We start from the raw sequence: 18,325 nt of genomic DNA, 5'->3' as shown, positions 1-18,325 counted from the left end.
CAGAGATTTAAATGAATAAAGTCGACAAACAGGAGGCAGAAATAAAGGGTTAGAGATGAAGATGAGGTTTTTCAGAGGGATCAGAGATGATGTTTCCGTTTACTAGTATTATATTTCTTTTCTAGACTTAGCAGTAGAAATCTGATGTATTTACGTCATGAACTACAGTATATTTCTATAACCGTCACAGCGACTCCACACCAAGTGCTAGAGAGACTCTTTAAAAAGCAACACAGTCTTTGGTCACTAGTCAAGAAGAAACACGTTCTTTTAAGTACCATCACATGTCAATAGTAGTTGAATATTTTATGCGTACACAACATTCAATAGTAGTTGAATATTTTATGCGTATAACATTTTTTCCACATGGTTGAGGTCGTACCATTGGCTAATGTGACAGTTTGGCTTCTGGGCTTGATTTTTTTTTTTTATGGTTTGGTTTGGAAGAGTATCATATTGGGAATTATTGATTATTTACACATTCAGTCACATTCAAATGTTGAGATATTCATGTAAAAACAAGGTCAAAATACTGACCTGGACTAAAGGAAATCGGAAAGGAACAGGAAATGTGTGTATATTGTTGAATGTTTGTGTGTGTGTGTGTGTGTGTGTGTGTTTCAGTGGAACCGTCCCATGGCCTCAGCAGCTTTTCGTCTCACCACTGGATCAGGATCCTGCAGCAACATGACTAGACCTGTGCAACACAAACACACAGTCATTAAAACAGTCAGGAACTGACGGCTGAAATCTTCCACTGAATGTGATGCAACGTGAAGTAAGAAGCTGTGAGAGGAAAAAAAAGCAGAAGTTTATTTCAATCACCTTTAGTCACCGTGCCCATGTTCAGATGTGAGAAATGCTCCTCTGGAAGGTTCCCCAGCAGAAACCCTGACAACACACATTAACCACCAGGTGGCACATTATTCAACACATTTGAGTTTAATTGTTTGGGTTTAATTTCACTGATGTAAAGGTGTGACCAAAAGATTTAAAGTGGTTTCACTCCTCGGTGCCTCACCTATAAACATGGCAGCTCCTGCTCTGACTCCAGGCCAGTTGCTCTTAAAGAACTGAATGACTGAGATGTGGTAGAAGTTCAACATGCTGGGAAAGTCCTGGATCTACAGCACAACAACATGTTCACAAAGGTTTCCATACAAAAAAGATAACGTTAATGCTCCTTAACCAAAACTGGAACTGGTTCATACACTAAAAAACAGAACTTCATAAATTGATAAACTTGTGAAAGTGAAGTTCCAGTTCCTCTTTCTGTCTAATTTAGTAGTATATGTTGAAAACGTTCAGCACAAATAATATTAAATAAATTAGTAATAATAAATAAAATAATAATAAATAAATTAGTAATAATAAATATAATAATAATGATAAATAAAATAAAAATAATAATAACAATAATAATAAATAAATTAGTAATAATAAATACATTAGTAATTAAAAATATTATAAAATAATAATTATTTTATTATTATTAATTAATTTAATATTAATACAATATTAATATTAAATTAATTAATAATAATAAAATAATAATTTAATAATAAATTAAATAAAAATAATTATAAATCATAAATAATAAATTCTGTAACCAAAGATTAGATGTGCAGTCAACGTGGTTCTGTAGTGAAGTTGTGTCTCACCAGGTACTTGGTGAGATCATTGATGAATTCTCCGTAGTGTAAACTCTTGTCGTCGTGCAGGTGGGTCTGAAACATGGTGGTGATCTGCTCTGATCCCACCACAGGAGCACAGACGCGCATCGCGTACTTGCAAGCCTGCAAACACAATTGAAATACTGCAGTTGGTAATTTATCACATTTCTGAATACTGCGTTCATGTGAGTAAAAGTTTAAAATTTATCACATTTCTGAATACTGCGTTAATGAGTAAAAGTCGACGTTACCTTAACCACATGGGGGTTGGGGTCCACCAGGTGGAGCAGCAGACTGACCAGAACATTGTGGATCTGGTCTTTGAAGACTTGTTCTCCTGAACCAAACTTAGACAGGTTTCCCATCAGGTGGATGGAAGCACAGCGGATCTCATCGTTGTCCTGGATAAAGATTCAAAAACACAGGAAGATGAAGCTCCTCAGAGAATCACTCACTGTATCCTGGAACGACAGGTCTGTAAACATCAGTCTACACAGAGAATCTGTGGCCAGAAATACACAGATTTATAGATTTTAACATTTGTACTATTAGTCATCACCTCTGCCCCTTTATTTATTCCTATCTTAGTAGTAAAACAGAACAGAAAACATCATATAAATGTGAACAGGAACATTAAGGATTAATGACAAAGATTAAAGACAACTTTACTAACCCGAGCTGCACTTTAGAACCTGCACAGAAAAATAAACTATAAACTGTGACAAATGTATTATCACAAACCAGAACATTTATTATTCCAGGACCTTTAAACTAAAAACATAAATAAATACATCACAATAAAAAACTGACATTAAAAGAAAAACTCACACTTTCCAAGAATGGTTTAATCTTCATAAAGATGTAAACAACCAGTAGATGGACGTTCTTCTTGTCCAGGTAGAAGAGAACTTTGGACAGACCGGACATGGCTTCAAGTGTAATCAGTTTACCTACAAAAGAGGACGAAAAAGAACTTCAACCTGTGAAGGTTCTGGACCAGGATCCTTCATTTATAATCAGTCACATCAACAACAATTGTTAATAGACAATAGCAGCTAATTTCATCACGACACAGATCATAAAGTCGTCTGTGGTCACTGACCTGGATCGTCCCTCTCCTCCATGCCTGAACTCATGGCCGCCAGAAGCTCCTTTGCATATTTATTCACCTGATGGAAAAAGAGAGACTGAAGCAACAGCAACTCACAGAGGAACATGAAGTCTGTTCCACTTCTCTCTCTGTGCGGTCTTACCTTTTCAGGAGATCCCGATGCGATATTTCCCAGCCCTCGAACAGCCAACATGCGGACGGTGCAGCTGGGATCTGAAATCCTCTCCATCATGTTGTTCATTAGAACGTCGATCAGCATCAGCTCCGTCACCACGTGATGGTTCAAAAGCTGGGACGGACAAATTTGTTATTCATATTTCTTATGACACCATAAAACGATTAACGATCATTTAAGAAAATAAAATAATTGAACAGCTTCATCACCTCAGAGAAAAACGCAGTTACAGTTATTCTCTGACATTCATAGATGTTGTTCAAGGAGGGACACAGACACTCCACCATGGCAGGCAACCTGGGACCCGCATGTTTAGCCACTGCCCTGTGGACAATCAAAAAATACACAATGATTTTTTCAGACTTTTCTTCAAACTAAAATCTTATATTTTTCCAAATTTAAACACAATTCACAAAAAACACTTCTACCTCTTAATATAATCTTGTTTTCTTATGGTTTAACCTTATATGGTAATAACTGAGTTTAAAGCTGAATCAACATTTAAATCCTTCAATTAAAAAAAAATATTAATGAGGTTTTTTTTTATTTTTAAATTTTTAAATTATAAATTGCAGTGCAAATACTGAGAAAAATTGAATATAGACATCGATAAAAAAACTTGCTGTATATGTCAAAACTTACTACAGGGTCTCTGGTCTCACAGGTCTTATGATGCACAGGAAATTTAACTACTGTATATAGGCGTGTGTATCTACCTTGCTAGTAGCGTAATCCCACTAACATGTGCGTTGGGTTCTCTCATTGCGTCCCAGGCGTTATCTTCGTCCATACGTTTGATGACTTCGTCCAACTGGGCTCGTGCTAACAGGATTCTGAGAGCATCAGCTGCCACTCTGGAGCAACACAAAGACATATACGATCAAACCAAAGCGGTTTTAATAATAATAAAAAAAGATCTACACTGACTGGTTATAGAAAGGTAAAGACGCCCCACCCTGCTACATGGATAGTGGTGTGTTTGTTGTTGTTGTCTCTGGGTGCAGAGACTCCCACACTGGCTCCCACTCTGATGATGAGACAGGAGAAGAGCTGAGGAAACAAACCCATGGCCGGGTCCTGACTCTGACCGTTTAACAACAGCTCTTTGAGTCCGCACGTCATCTGGAAACATGACAGCACAGCATCAAACATCAAACACATTCTGTCATTTGTGTTGGTTTAACAGCTGTTGTAAACAAAATATAACAAACCAAAAATATAAAGTCAATCGATCAAAATATAACATCCTGTTTTTTCTTCTTGTTAAATGAACATGAATGTTAAAATGTCTCTTAGTTTTGGGTCACTAGATTGAAACGGGTTTAAATAAAGTATCAGGACGGTACTGCTACTTTATTAGTATTAGTATTTATTTATCTGCAGTAAGTAACTGTAGAAAATAAAACATGTAGAAATATCTGTGTGGTCAGTAAAAGTCTGGAAGATTCTGAGACTCACAGCCAGTGGTATATTTGTGGCCACCTTTGTCGTCCCTCCTCTGAGCATGTTCTCCTTCTTGTCTACATAAGGTGCCATGATGGTAAGTTTCTCCATCACCATCTCTATGATCTGATTGGCCACTATGGGATCCGAGCCCAGGGCCATCCACATCTCACCGATCCAGCTGAGGGACAGAGAAGGACCGACAGAAATATTTCAGTTTTTAAACCGTACTCAAACAACAACTTAAACATATATTTATCCACACAGGTACACATATTTCATACATACTTGTCATAAGGAAGTGGTTGGTTAACGAGTGTATTGATGACAGTCTGTAGATGCTGAGACGCCAGAATTAACACAGTCTGTCCGACGGCCACTCTCACCTACACACAGACAGGAACACTGACTTTACCTGGTTATAAATAAAATGTCCTTGGTAAAAAAATAACCAGTTATGTCAAAAAAAAGGTTTTCTGATTTTAGAATCTAGAACATCTAAAAATGATATTTATTACATCTGATTCATGCTGAGAGCTTTTTGCAATTTCTTGCAAATAAATTAATTTTGGAGGAAATTCTTTATTTGAAAGGAAACCATTTCGTCCATTTTCCCAAGTGTATTTTGACTAATCCTAAAAAAGAGCAAAGAGCTGAAACTTCTAAAATATGTTCCAAAAAAGTCTGTTTAGGTTTAAACGCTGTATTATAGAAATAAAACCCACCAAAGAAAAGTCAAATACAGATTTAGAGAAACATCATGTCTACAGTAGACGGACTCTGACCTGCTCGTCTGTGACGTTCTGAAGACGCACGTGAAGAACCTCCAGCATCTCTGGTACCTAACACAAAGAAAACCATAGACTGTAGTTTTTTTAAATGCGCTAATGCTACGTCAATGCATACGGTGCGTCTCTGGCTTAAGACATCTGAGTGTAATTGGTACCAGTTCCTGCAGGCCGGCTCCTCTGCTCTTCAGCATGGTGTTTAGAATGACAGAGGAAGATCTGCAGCAGTTGGTCTGACTGTCGATCAGCCCCTCAAACAACATGAAGACCAACGTCGTCAGCTGCTGCTGAGGCAGACGTTTACTCATCACCTGACAGAAACAGAAAGAACACACGAGTTGACTCAGATACATGATAGTAACATTGATATTGGTCTAACCAGAAAATGAATGATGAGCATCAAGAGGCACCTTGGTGAGATCTGAGCATGTGGTGTAGAGAACCGAGTGATCAGGGTTTTCCAGCTTGTCTTTTAATAGTAGTAAACTCTCAACGTACTCGTCCTTATAATCCAGTGCAAAACCTGTGAAACATTAGTAAAACATAATAAAAAAAATGATCTCTGATCTGAGTCTTTAGGTTGACGCGAGGACAGATATAAATCGAGCTGTTCGGGCACCTTCGTATCGTAGCTGTATATAAAGCAGGGTGAATACACAGTCAATAGCAGCAGTGCCTACAGCGGGGTTCGGGTCAGAACATCGGGGAGAGATTCGACCCAGCAGAGCTCCTAAGTTGTGGAAGGACACCATGTTCTGGACAAATGAAACAAAAAAGAAAAATAGTTTCCTTCAACAACAAGTGGAGTTTATGTTTTCATTAGATCTGGGGATTTAATAATAAATGAGACCTTTAATTTTTACCTTAACAGTCAGGTTGTCCAGGTAGAACCACAGTATGTGAGCAGTCACACTGATGGCTCGCTCTCTCTCGTGCTCCTTTCCTGAGCTCAACCACGACTCAATGTGCTGCAGACAGAAATACAAATTAAGATCATTTAAAAAAAAAAACATGAACACGAGCTCAACCACGACTCAATGTGCTGCACACAGAAATACAAATTAAGATCATTTTATAAAAACACGAACATCTGGAAGTAAAATATTTATCTGACGGTGAATTTCATTGGACCCAACATCAAACCTCACCTTGAAAACATTCTGCAGACCATCAGGTGTGGAGTCTTTGGCCAGGACACTCTTCAGGAGCTCCTGCAGTGCAGCCATGGTGTCGCTGTACAATAACTGCATCGATTTAAAACAATGTCAACAATTTCAGAACAACTGGCTGCACGAGAAAATGTGAACGGCAGGAGAAAATACACCTGACACGGAATTTGTTATTTGACCTTTCTCTTCTTAGGGTCTAGTACGTCATCTTCTTTGGTTTTCTCCGGAGTGTGTGTGTCGGGCGGCAGCGAGAACACACTGTTCACACACACCTTTAATAGGTCAAAGCTTTCGTTCTCACTCAGTGCAGGCTCCAGATGTCTGGTCAGTTTTAGGTTAAAGGATCTTTTTTTTTTGGTGTGACATAATCATATCGTGATCATGTGATCAAACCATGTACTTGGTGTGACATAATCATATCGTGATCAAACCATGTACGGAAACAGTCAGAGGCAATTCTTACTAACGACCCCAGTAGTTATATTAAAACTGTGATAAAGAGATTTAAATAAATCATTTAAAAAATCCTGTTGGATAAAATGAAGTAAAGGATACATTAAATTGGCACAAGTGGTCATCACAAGGTGGCGTACTGGAGATCGTAGTGAATCAGCTGGTTCAGCTTTAATGAAATCCTGTAGAGTTGACAAAAAAATATATATATATTTTTTATCGCTTTTGAAATAAACATTTGGAAAAAACAATCTGACTGATGATGTAAAATACAACAGAAGACAACATTATGACCTCCCCTTAAATGTAATGTTTTTTAAACCATATATTTATCTCCTAACTAATGTGTACTACAACTTCAGTCCCTGAGGTGAAGATACTGACCTAGAAAATGTTTAGATACTGACTTTTTCACAAAATTGATGAAAAAATATATTGTAGCGTTGTGTCTAAATAAAGCCAGTAGTAGTTTATTTGTTTGTACAACAGTACTGGAGAGCTTCGATTTCTTAGGTAAATAGTTTTGTCTTCCAGTGTAGATTACACTCTTTTATTTATTCATTTATTTATATATTCACATACATACCATCATGAGGTTGATAAGCTCTTGTTTTCGGGAGAAAACGTAACCTTGTTTCTTCACGCACTCACTGATGGCTTTGGCAATCAGGCCAACACTCTGAATCAAACTGAGTTTCATAGTCAGGTCCTGGATTCAAATCACACACACACACACACACACAGAGACAGATTTAGAAAAAAAAAATCCCACTAGAATCAAACCCAGGAAATATAAGATATACACAGATATAAAGATTTGGGCCAAGAGGAAAAGTAGGCTCAACGTGAATGAAATTGGATAATTGCATCTTCCAATTTATCCGGAATGCAAACAAGAAAACAGCACAGCAGCTCAGTTATCAGATGCAACTCTTTAAAGAGCGCGGCAGAAGCAAAAACAAACCAAAATCATTGCAGTCAATCAATGCACTCATGTCTTTTGATCAAATCAATCCCACAGTGTTGTGGCACATTGATCTTCCTCCATGCCTCTGGGTGGAGACATGTTAGAAGTTAGAGATTTGTGATTAGACAGTGATTATATTTTCACAACAAACCACCAGCAGCATCCATCCTCTAGACAGAGTAGTAGCAGAGGTAGCTGAAAACCTAGAGACATGAAGCGCTGTTAGAGTAAAAACTTAAAAAATCCAATTTCCTTTCACACTGCGGGTGAAGTTTTCTGTGAGTGTTCAAAGCATTCTTTCACCAGAAAGACAGACAAAACTTAAGTCCAGTGCAAAAATTCTGATACAGAAAAAACAACAAATTACATCAGATAAAGAGGTGGGAAAATATTAAGTAGCCTATATCAGGTTTGTTTACAGCTGACTGGATTTCTGTCTGGTTCAATTTGAAGATAATTTCCACATTTGACTTAACAAATCTGTATTTGGTTACTGAGAATTATTTATTAATATTAAAAAGTGAGGAAGAAAAGCCAGAGCCAAGTTAGGAAAGTTGACCAGCAGGTCAGAGGGTGGAGGTAGAATAGAGAGCCCACATAATCCTGTGATGATACCTTTGTCTCTACTTTTATCCCCAGAACCTGTATAAAATAGAGGTGACAAAATCATGAGCTCAAACACAGACACAGACAGTGCTGACTTTATTATTATGCGTTTTATGCGACGCTCCTGTAAAAACATTACACATGTAGATTATGATGTAACTCATAATATGATGTAATGACAGACACCAGTGCAGTCCTGCTGTTGTAACTTTTACCTTGGTATTGAAGTGTTTGCTGATGCAGCGGAGAATGTCTTGATCAATGCGGTTCAGTATCTTATCCTGGGGGGCATTCAGAGCCACCTGACCATAGCACAGAATTAATGTGCTCTTCACTTTCTCCACCTCGACCTCGTTACGCTCCTAGGTCCAAAAGAAAAAAAAGAGAGAGATTAAAAGAAAGCTTAAAAACCCTTGACATGAGCAAAAAAATATAAAAGAGGAAACTTTAAAAAAAAGTACTTTGAGCAGGTTGAAAATGCTTGGTGACTTCTTGAAGGCGTCCGATTTGCCAAACTCGTCCAACTTCGCCAGGGTTCCCTCCAGGTGGCTGTTAGCACACAGACCCACGCCCATAGCAACTCCCTGAGAAAACAAGAATGATCCTCACACTTCACAATAACCCACAACAGTTTTTCCATCAGCAACATTTCTGTAAAGTTCCCCAGAACAGTACCTCTCTTTCCACCGCATCATTATGTCGGGCACTGAGCAGGACTTCCTGCAGCTGTTTTTTCACCACCTCCTTATTAAAACACTGCTGTAGTGTCACTCCTATACAGCGGTACAGGAAACTCTGTGGTGAACAGGAATGAGCAATACCAGGGTTAAATACGCAGAACATCACTATTCTATAATATCACTCTCATGCAGAGTGTACTGCTGGTGATCAGCTGACTTTTGTTCCTGTATTAAATCAGGTTGTTCGAGGAACTTACCTTCTCCTCTAAGGCGTTATTGTATGTGGAGAGATACTGTGTTGCCTCTGCTGCCAACCGACAAACCCACTTGTCATTATCGATCGTTGCCAGGGTTTTAGACAAGAACTGGACATCAGATAAAACACATTAAAGGGTTGAAAAGACAAACGGTTTGGACTATAAAACAGGACGAGACTATTATATTATTCATTATAAAACTGTAACCTTGAGGAGCTTCTCATCCCAAAGATTCTTAATCAAGGTCTGCGGCGTTGACTCTGCACAAATAAAAAGAATGAGTAAAACAAAAAAAGCCAGAGGATCACAATAACTTGGATGCCAACCTACAGCATTACTGACACTGTAGACAACATACCTTCAAGTACACTGATCAGAGGTGGGATCTCTTTCTCCCACAGTATGTCTGTATTCGGGTGAATGTTAGTGCTTAGTATTTGGAGAAGAGAGAGCGACGGCACTCCGTGACCTCTGCTACCGAATGGAAACGCTGCGTTTACCTGCAACCACACACAGGAACACACCACACGAAATTTAGCATTTAACTCTTTTTTTCCCCTTTGTGTAGACTACATTTATTGTCAATATAGACATCAGCCTTTGTTTTTAGTGTGCGATACTTACCAACAGTCTGATCATTAGTGTCTGAGGAGAGGGCAGATTGACTGCAGAAGAGACAGTGGACACGCTGTAATGTCAAGACGCCACTTGTGATCCGAAAACAAAAGACAGCGCCACAGATTTAAATGAGCTTTTCTACCTTCTTTGGTGAAGTCTATGGTGAAGCTGGGCTCCTGGTTTTGTTTCTTCTTGTTGCCCAGAACTATCAGACTCTTACACAGAGGAGTGGTGGCGTTACTGTACTGAGGTGGGGTCAGGTAGTGCAGCAGCTTAGGCCACAGCACCTACCAACCACAGAATACACACATGTTAATTATAGTGGGTTAATTATGCTATTAATACTTTAGCATTTTATATTAAAATCGGACATCAAGAGGTTTAACCATTAACCATTTACATGTAAATTAATAATATGGACGCAACATCAGTGCTGTTGTTCATGAGTAAGGATGATGTTCAGTTCATATTCATTTGCTGACCAAAATAACCCTCTCCCTCTCTCTCTCTCTCTCTCTCACTGCTACCATTTTTATAAAGGTTAATTATGCTATTAATACTTTAGCAAGGGATAATTGTCATTCACAGAGCACATATGAATTAATAATATGGACGCAACAACAGCACGCGTACATCAGCTAGACGTCCAACGGTGGTAGTCAACAGATGCAGGGTGCTGTCGCACATCGACCTCAGAGCCTCATTCGTCACCTCCTCTGGATCCGTGGGCCTGTCCTCACGCTGAACACAATCAGAAGACTCTCTCTCTCTCTCTCTCTCTCTCTCTCACTGCTACCATTTTTATAAATACAACAAGGACACCACACACGTCACCTGGTATGTGTCAGGTAAGGCACAGTGTTGAACTATGAACCGAACGAGCAACTCCCCTCCTTCCAACTCTAGATAACCATGGTGAGCCATGGCACTGATCACCTGGACAACACGCTTCTTCACCTGGGAGACAGAGACACGGAGTCAAACTGGGAGCATGTGATTGGATATTGGACTGTTAAAATAAAATAAAATAAAAAATAAAACACTTCTCCTATTATAAAAAAGATATCAAAAAAACATTTATTTAAAAGCGGTGTGGATGTACACGGGTGTTACCTTGTTGCTGTGGTCGGCCATTGGTTGTCTGATGCTGGCAAGAATCAACAACTTCTTACTCTCCATTGTAGAAGCTGCAGCACAAATCAACCCTTATTGTCTTAGGGTAGTTTTACGACCTAAAGGAAAAATGTGTTCATGACATAATGTGTGTGTGTGTGTCTTCTTCTTCTTACTGGTGGAGTTGATGAGATGGCGGAGGACAGCCAGAGAGCCCGCCCGGCTCCGCTCATTGCTGTTCTCCAACTTCTGAAGTACAAACATCACCAACTTGTCCGGGAAGGAGTTCGCTGAAGAGAGTGGAGTAGAAGCAGAAGTTAACCAAACGTCTCAGTTAATGTGATTTTGATGGATGATCTAATTATTGATCTTGTGACTCCACATAAGCCACAATAAACAGTAAGGTCTTGATGCTGTTGAGCAACACTTACAGCCAAATACAGAGGTTATCACGTTACAGTGGGACCTTCTCGTGTTACAGTCGAGCATTAAGAGTATTTACAAAAGGAGGTTAACACAAAGACGTTGTTACCGAGTAAACTGAAGCAGCGCAGGACCTCGTTGTGGTTCTTGACAGTGGGGGGGTTACTGTAGTCGATGGGGGCAGAAGCCTGGTGAGAAAAATAAATAAACAAAAATGACGGCTTCTTTAGCTGTTGTTTTCAACTTGTGCCCAGTCAGACATTAATTGGAACATTGTAACATCTGACTGAAACTAACCATAGAGTCCCGAGAACAAACAGATATTATTGACAGCTTCCTTGTGGTCAGATCTTGCAACAGTCAGGGCATAAACCGAAAAAAAGTATCAGCTGACTCACACGGAAATGACTTCTGACAACAGAGATCTTCTGACAGTCATTTGACAAAAGAAAGTGACTCAAAGTAAAAGTCCACCCTAAATAAATAACTCAATCTTCCTCTCTATAAATTCAGTCTTTAGGCTTTGATGACATGAGTCGTTCTCTCACTGATCAGGAAGTCGGATACAACCGAGTCATGTGACAGGCAGCGCTACACAGATTAATGGGAACAAGCAAACGTCAGTAGTCACATTAGTTAGATCCAGGCACAGCAACTGGGCAGCACTGGTCAGCCGGTACTTCAGGACAGTTTATTGTGGTAGTATCTGTGGTACTGTATTACTCTTTATATGTAGAGATGAAGCTTTTGTACGTTTGATGTAGCATCAAATTAGACGTCATACACATTTAAATGACTTGTTTTACTTTCCATTTCTTTTAACATAACAGAAGGTGTCAATAAAAAAAAAACAGGTTTCCATTTCTTTTAACATAACAGAAGGCGTCAATAAAAAAATTGAGAAAATATTTGAATCACATCACTGACTCTTAGTAATGTTCACCTGTTGATGCAGCGCTAAGAGCAGATTGTCCAGTTGTGTCTCCAATATCCTGCTGCCCATGTTGACAGACGCATCAAGCACTTGGCAAAGACTCTGTGGAGACAGAAAATATATATATTATTTACATTGTATTTTTAAAAACAATTACAAAGTAAAGAAGTCAACAAAGTCCAAATTATGGATTTGAAAATTACAGGTTATATTTTGTACTAGAGTGACTTCATGACCGGACAAACCTTGCTAATGATGTAGTGCTCAGTGGTTTTCTTGTAAAGGGACAGGAAGACGGGAATGAGTTTTGGAAGTTGCTCTTCCAGTTTTTCCCCGGCCATCAGATGGCACATGGAGCCTATGGCCTCAGCCACTGTTAGCCTTAACTAGAACACAAATACAATGACACAATGTTATGTGACAAACAGATCGAGATGATTCAAGAAGATACTGTATGTCTGTTTGACATATTGAAGGGTTTCCAATTCATGAAAATACAAGCGTTCCTTATGTCAAACAGCCATTATTGACATGTTTGTATTCAAAAGATAACAGATTTACAAATGATTCAAGAAGATACTGTATGTCTGTATGACATAATGAAGGGAAATTCATGGTTTCCATCCATCCATCCAACTTCAAATATTGAAAAACCTACAAACACGACCATTTCATCCCAACACAATGAAGCAATGTTTCAGTTAACAGTTTGCCACAGCACATCACTTAACCCCGTTAGAGCCGACCCCTGTGACCCTACCTTGGACTCTCTGCTTTGTAACCAATTATTAAAGAGGATTTCATAAGCGGCATAGATTTCAGCGGAGAAGGTGTCTTTCCTGACTGTAGGATCCGGTGCCTTGTCCAGATTGGCCAGGTATTCAAGTATACTGTCACTGAAATGACGTAGAGCTGAAAAAGGAGGGACATAAAATAAATAAATACAGTATAATCACAAAACAACATAGGGTTTTGGCAAAATTATTTATTTTAGAAAATTAATTTTGTAAAATAAAATCTAATTCTGAATGACAAATCCTTCCTACCAGAAGAGAAGACCCACTTCATGTTGTCCTGTTTGGCCATGGACAACATGGGCAACATGGTGCCAAGTATGGCATTCAAAAAAGGGACCATGCCATAGACTAGAGAACAGAGAGAACAATGCAACATTATTAAAGCACATCATTTACCACATCCTTATGTGTAACAACAGGATGAACAGAGAGAGGAACTTTTTGACGCACAATAAAAAACAACTTTGTGAGTACATTTTACTATCTAGGCAAAAAAGGATAAAGTTTTGAAAATTCAAATGAAAACATATCAAAAGTAATTAATAATTTATAGTTGCTACAGCTTTAAGTTTTTCTTGCAAATGAAAACATATCAAAAGTAATTAAGAATTTATAGTTATTACAGCTTTAATTTGTTTCTGAAGCCTCGAAACTATAAAGTTTTCTAAAGATATGCATAGCTATTTTGTTATTTAAATTCCTATCATGGACTTAAACAATACAAAGAATCACACACTAATTTCAGCTATTCTGTAAAAACTATGTGAGTGTGTGAGTGTGAGTGTTAGATTCACATTTGTGAAGACAAATATCTCACCATTTGAATCAGAAAGGTTGGCCAATGTTTGGACGACAAAAAAGTGAGGCAGGACCCCTGGTTGAAACTTGTTTAATATTTCCTCCATGACGTCGTTGATGTGCTTGTTACCCACGGCAACCAGGATATTACTGGCTGCTTGCTGCCAGTCAGGGATAACCTCCTAAAGTAGAAAAGAATGTCATTGATCACCTCTGCCTTGACACACATCAAATATAAAACCCTATTATTATTATTATTATTATTATTATTATTATTATTTTACTTTTGTTCGTGTCATCTCATCTGAGGCTAAAGAGATGATGCTTTTGATTCTGGGTGAACTGATGTCTTCTGTCCTGTAGTCTGCAACCAGCTCGATAGTCTGAAGAATCACAACTCGGTGGCTTACAAGCAGCTGGAGGGAAACAAAGAATTTACTACATTCATTTCAAACACAGGGCACAACAGTTGCATTTAATGAGATTATTTTACTTGGCATTCAGACCGACATATGCATAATTAAAAATGTCGATGAACATAAATAGCGTGTCAAAAAAAAAAGAAAAAACAAGTGAAAACAAATCTACTGTGTGAAAGACATTTTCTTCAGTGCTGTGATGATCACATGCTCATGGCCTGTGACCATCGCTGTATTGCATTAAGATAAGCTAATTATAAGAACAGGAAAAGCAGGAAGTGTACAAGCTGTTCATTCCTTAATCAATCAATGAATGACGGAGGACATCAACCTTGTGTAAAAACACAATTTGAACTAACGTTTCAATAATTAACGGAACTTGAATTTACAACTAACTTAAGTTGTTCTAAAATTAACAATACAAGTGAATAGGTAATTAGCTTACTGTGTAAATCCTGTGTAAATATAGAGATGCTTTCATTTGCATGTTTTTATTGTGGAGTAAATATTTTTTTAGTGTGTGACCAGAGGCTTAAAGTCTACAATATACACATAGCGTTTCCATTGTTCACAAGTTCAAAGTACAGAGGACATCTCCTGAAGCTTTCTCTGAGAGTGTGAATAACAATATCACATGGTATGACAAAAGCATGCAGTCACTGCGTCCAATGGTTAAATGGCTGGTTTAAAACCACAAAGGTTATCCCTGTGTTATTGTCTGTTTAATTTATAACATAATATTAAGATGAAAACACACCTTTGTTTATGCTTTTGTTCAAACTGTCAGCACGGCGTTTGACTGACCCTGAGACTCAATGTAGAAAATATGTAATTGATAATATAGGAAATATATTCATAAATGTAACCTTTGGGTGTTTCAGCAGGTAGTCCTGGCACATGGATAATACACGATCCGGCTGCTGCTTTCCCAGGGTCAACATGGACTTCCTGACCTGCTCCTGGACGTCTGCGTCTTTATCATTGGCAGCATCTAAGAGAGCCAGGGTCACTTCTGGAGGGAGAAGAACACAGAACAAATATGTGCAGCAATAATGGCTACGAAAACAAGAGAAGAGAAGAAAAGAAAAGAGGAGAGGACTTACGTTCCACATCTGTCCCATCCATGACGGACAGACCTCTGGTTGGCTCCTTGGAGCCGGTGTCTGTGGGTCAAGCTTTCCCTCTGGGGAACAGCAGTGCAAGAGGACTCTCAAACCTAAGATGAAAAACATTTCATGCGTTTGTAGAACACACAACAGAACGAAAGTCACACATTTTTAGACTGGTCAACTTCAAATGGTTATTTATTAGCCAACCTTGACCCTTGAATAATTAACTAATTGTTGCTGCTCAAAATCACTGAAACATGGGGAGAAACGGAGAGAAAAATGACAACAACAAAAACCAACACCTTCACCCTGGTTCGCTTTCACCTTTTGACAGGACGCTAAATATAATTTAGCAATACCTTAATGTAGCAATACATGATGTATTATTAATGTTGCTTTAAGCATTAGTTGACGTGATTAATTGGTGTACGGTGAATTTGTTCCTATTCACAAGATACAAGAATGTCGACATACAACACTTGTACTAATAAATACTTTTGACATTGGTCATGAGGACAAATATCTTGGTCCATTCAAATTATTACAGTATTTCTTCACTGAAACTGTGATCCATGTTTTTGAAAATCCATTAAAAAGCCATATTAACTGACTGCGCACGTGAATTAAATCTGTTGGTATAATATTTACCTTCAAACCTGCTCGGTTGTCGTTTCTGTTGCTGCAGCTAAACCTCAGCTGTCAGATGCGTTAGGATCCAAAGCTAACCACTGCTAAATGCTAAGGAAGTGTGGCGCTGACGCTGACATGCGTCACAGCTTAAAAGGCAACAACACAGACTTACGACCGGTGGGTAAGACTTCTCGAAATGCAACAGACCAGCTGTACTTTTGTCTGTGAGACAGTAGAAACCACTGTCGGTGACACAGCCCTGTGTCTCTGAATGCAGGTGTAAACACGTCTGGTCATGTGCTTGTAGTCAGCAGCCTGAGCGTGTTCAAGAAGGGGGCGTGGTCACGGGAAACCTAGCACTGTGAGACATAGAGCGGCTGTTCTACCGCGGTTACAGAAAAACTCGGCATTAATAGACCCGGTTAAACTTTTAGCCTTATATTTTTAATTAAATAATTGAAAAAAACAATATTGAATTGTTTTTATTAGTGTATAGCAACAATTTATTCATAAATAAATAAATGTATATATTTATTTTTAGCAACAATTTACCACCTGTAATACATTTTTAAAAATGATAAAATAAAAAAATAAATAATGAATGTGCAGATTATTGATTATTATAAAGATTATTGATGTTTAATTTTTCTAAAATAATGAATGTGCAGATAAAGATTATTGATGTTTAATTTTTCCAAACCTAAAATATTGGCACTCATTTTGCATTCAAGATAAATGTCATCAACAATTAAATTAAAAGTGAGCTTTTTAAATCTTTAACAGATTACAATAAATATCCCCAAATGTGTCCTTTCTTCTTGGCTTCCTGGGCCTTTGATTTCTGCTTATATCATTGTAATTGATATCTTATCTAAGATAAGATAAAGTGTTTAAATGCTTATTTAAAGTCGTTGTGGTCTTATTCTGTATCAGGAGTAGCTTTTGAGTTTTATTTCCTGTTTTCTCCTCAGTGTTTTCTTGACCTCATGATACCCAACAGACCACACAGTTTGGTTGTTTTTTTTAACTGATTATACAAAAAGAAAAAAGAAAAACACAGCAAATGTTTGCTTTGGGACAAAAAGGAGTTAACTCTCAGCCATTTCCTCAGGAAATCCAATGCTTATAGACAAACATGACCCCAGACTTCATCGCTCGGTCGCCAAATATACCATCTTTGTGATGTCTGTCGGAGAAATCGTCGGCAACACTGTCGGCTCACAATGTACAGACTTTGGCATGTACTGTCCTAAGCAGCGGCGACATATACTGTACTGTAGTCACTATATGCTGATTGGTTTGTCATGCTTATCTGACTGCTGCAGTAATATCACTGTACAATGTTATCTATCACAATTCCACAGTTTTGTGAGTTGGCTTTAAAAATCAAATTTCAAATTTACTTTTTTTTTTTTACCTTTTTATTTTAGACAAATCTACCTGTTAAAGGTACATGTCTGAGATGACATATATCTGTTTCTGTATCACTATGTTACGAAAGAGGTTTATGTTTCTCCTTGACTTGACAATCAATAGGGAGATTGAGATCAGTTCAAGTTGGCTATAATCCTGCATATTTACATTTAAATGTTCATTATTATGAATTGTCTTTTTTTTATGTTTAAATTGAATTTTAAATTGAGCTGAGGGGCATATTGTAATTCTACATTTACCAGCTTTCTGATTATACTGTATTTTGTATTCTGATTATGAGAACTAGATAAAATATTTCATATATTCAACATCAGAGGAAGACCACACGCAGGCATGCGATTTCTTTAAAATGTTTTAATCAATCAACCAGTGTATACACAATAATATACAGTGAATAGAAAATGATAATACGGCCATGTAACTCAAACACAGACAGAGTGTAACAAACCAACAAAAAGAAAATAGCTGCATTTTAATTGACATTTTAACTTTGCAGGATTCATTTGTGTAATTGCTGTTAAAGATAATTATAGATCACATCATAAAAAACCTTCACGGTGCATTTTTGACTATTATTATAGGTACAGTAAAAATATTCTCCTTATTATGAAAAAATGCTACTTAAAACCTCAGTGTTAGCTGCTACCAAAAAAAAAATAAAATCATAAAAAAGTGCTAAACAGTGGAGCTGTCTTCCAATATGGCTCTAAATCCAAAGCCTCTCGTCA

The 18,325-nt window shown here is 37.8% G+C and overlaps 1 protein-coding gene across 1 annotated transcript; it reads right to left on the bottom strand.

The window, feature by feature from the left end:
* Positions 1 to 418: 418 nt before the first annotated feature.
* On the bottom strand, positions 419 to 16,497 carry mroh1 (maestro heat-like repeat family member 1). The gene is made up of 45 exons (XM_008323228.3): positions 16,182 to 16,497; positions 15,528 to 15,640; positions 15,291 to 15,436; positions 14,290 to 14,421; positions 14,025 to 14,187; positions 13,457 to 13,555; positions 13,171 to 13,322; positions 12,656 to 12,796; positions 12,420 to 12,512; positions 11,586 to 11,664; positions 11,230 to 11,343; positions 11,054 to 11,127; positions 10,775 to 10,897; positions 10,574 to 10,681; positions 10,083 to 10,227; positions 9,947 to 9,987; positions 9,681 to 9,822; positions 9,530 to 9,582; positions 9,323 to 9,430; positions 9,061 to 9,180; positions 8,847 to 8,969; positions 8,601 to 8,747; positions 8,395 to 8,421; positions 7,399 to 7,521; positions 6,915 to 6,994; positions 6,539 to 6,680; positions 6,339 to 6,434; positions 6,054 to 6,158; positions 5,810 to 5,945; positions 5,601 to 5,713; positions 5,349 to 5,501; positions 5,188 to 5,244; positions 4,691 to 4,788; positions 4,418 to 4,583; positions 3,915 to 4,081; positions 3,676 to 3,813; positions 3,169 to 3,283; positions 2,927 to 3,073; positions 2,776 to 2,842; positions 2,502 to 2,623; positions 1,925 to 2,074; positions 1,662 to 1,796; positions 1,022 to 1,124; positions 826 to 891; positions 419 to 697 (listed from the first exon to the last, which is right to left on the bottom strand). Exons 2-45 carry the CDS (start codon positions 15,547 to 15,549, stop codon positions 621 to 623), a joined length of 4,908 nt encoding a protein of 1,635 aa, XP_008321450.1. The 5' UTR covers positions 15,550 to 15,640; positions 16,182 to 16,497; the 3' UTR covers positions 419 to 620.
* Between the last annotated feature and the right edge of the window lie 1,828 nt (positions 16,498 to 18,325).

The sequence above is a fragment of the Cynoglossus semilaevis genome, chromosome 13, assembly GCF_000523025.1.
Source record: "Cynoglossus semilaevis isolate Cse_v1.0 chromosome 13, Cse_v1.0, whole genome shotgun sequence".
In the NCBI taxonomy this organism is placed as follows: domain Eukaryota; kingdom Metazoa; phylum Chordata; class Actinopteri; order Pleuronectiformes; family Cynoglossidae; genus Cynoglossus; species Cynoglossus semilaevis.
This window is presented reverse-complemented; position numbering and strand designations above follow the sequence as displayed.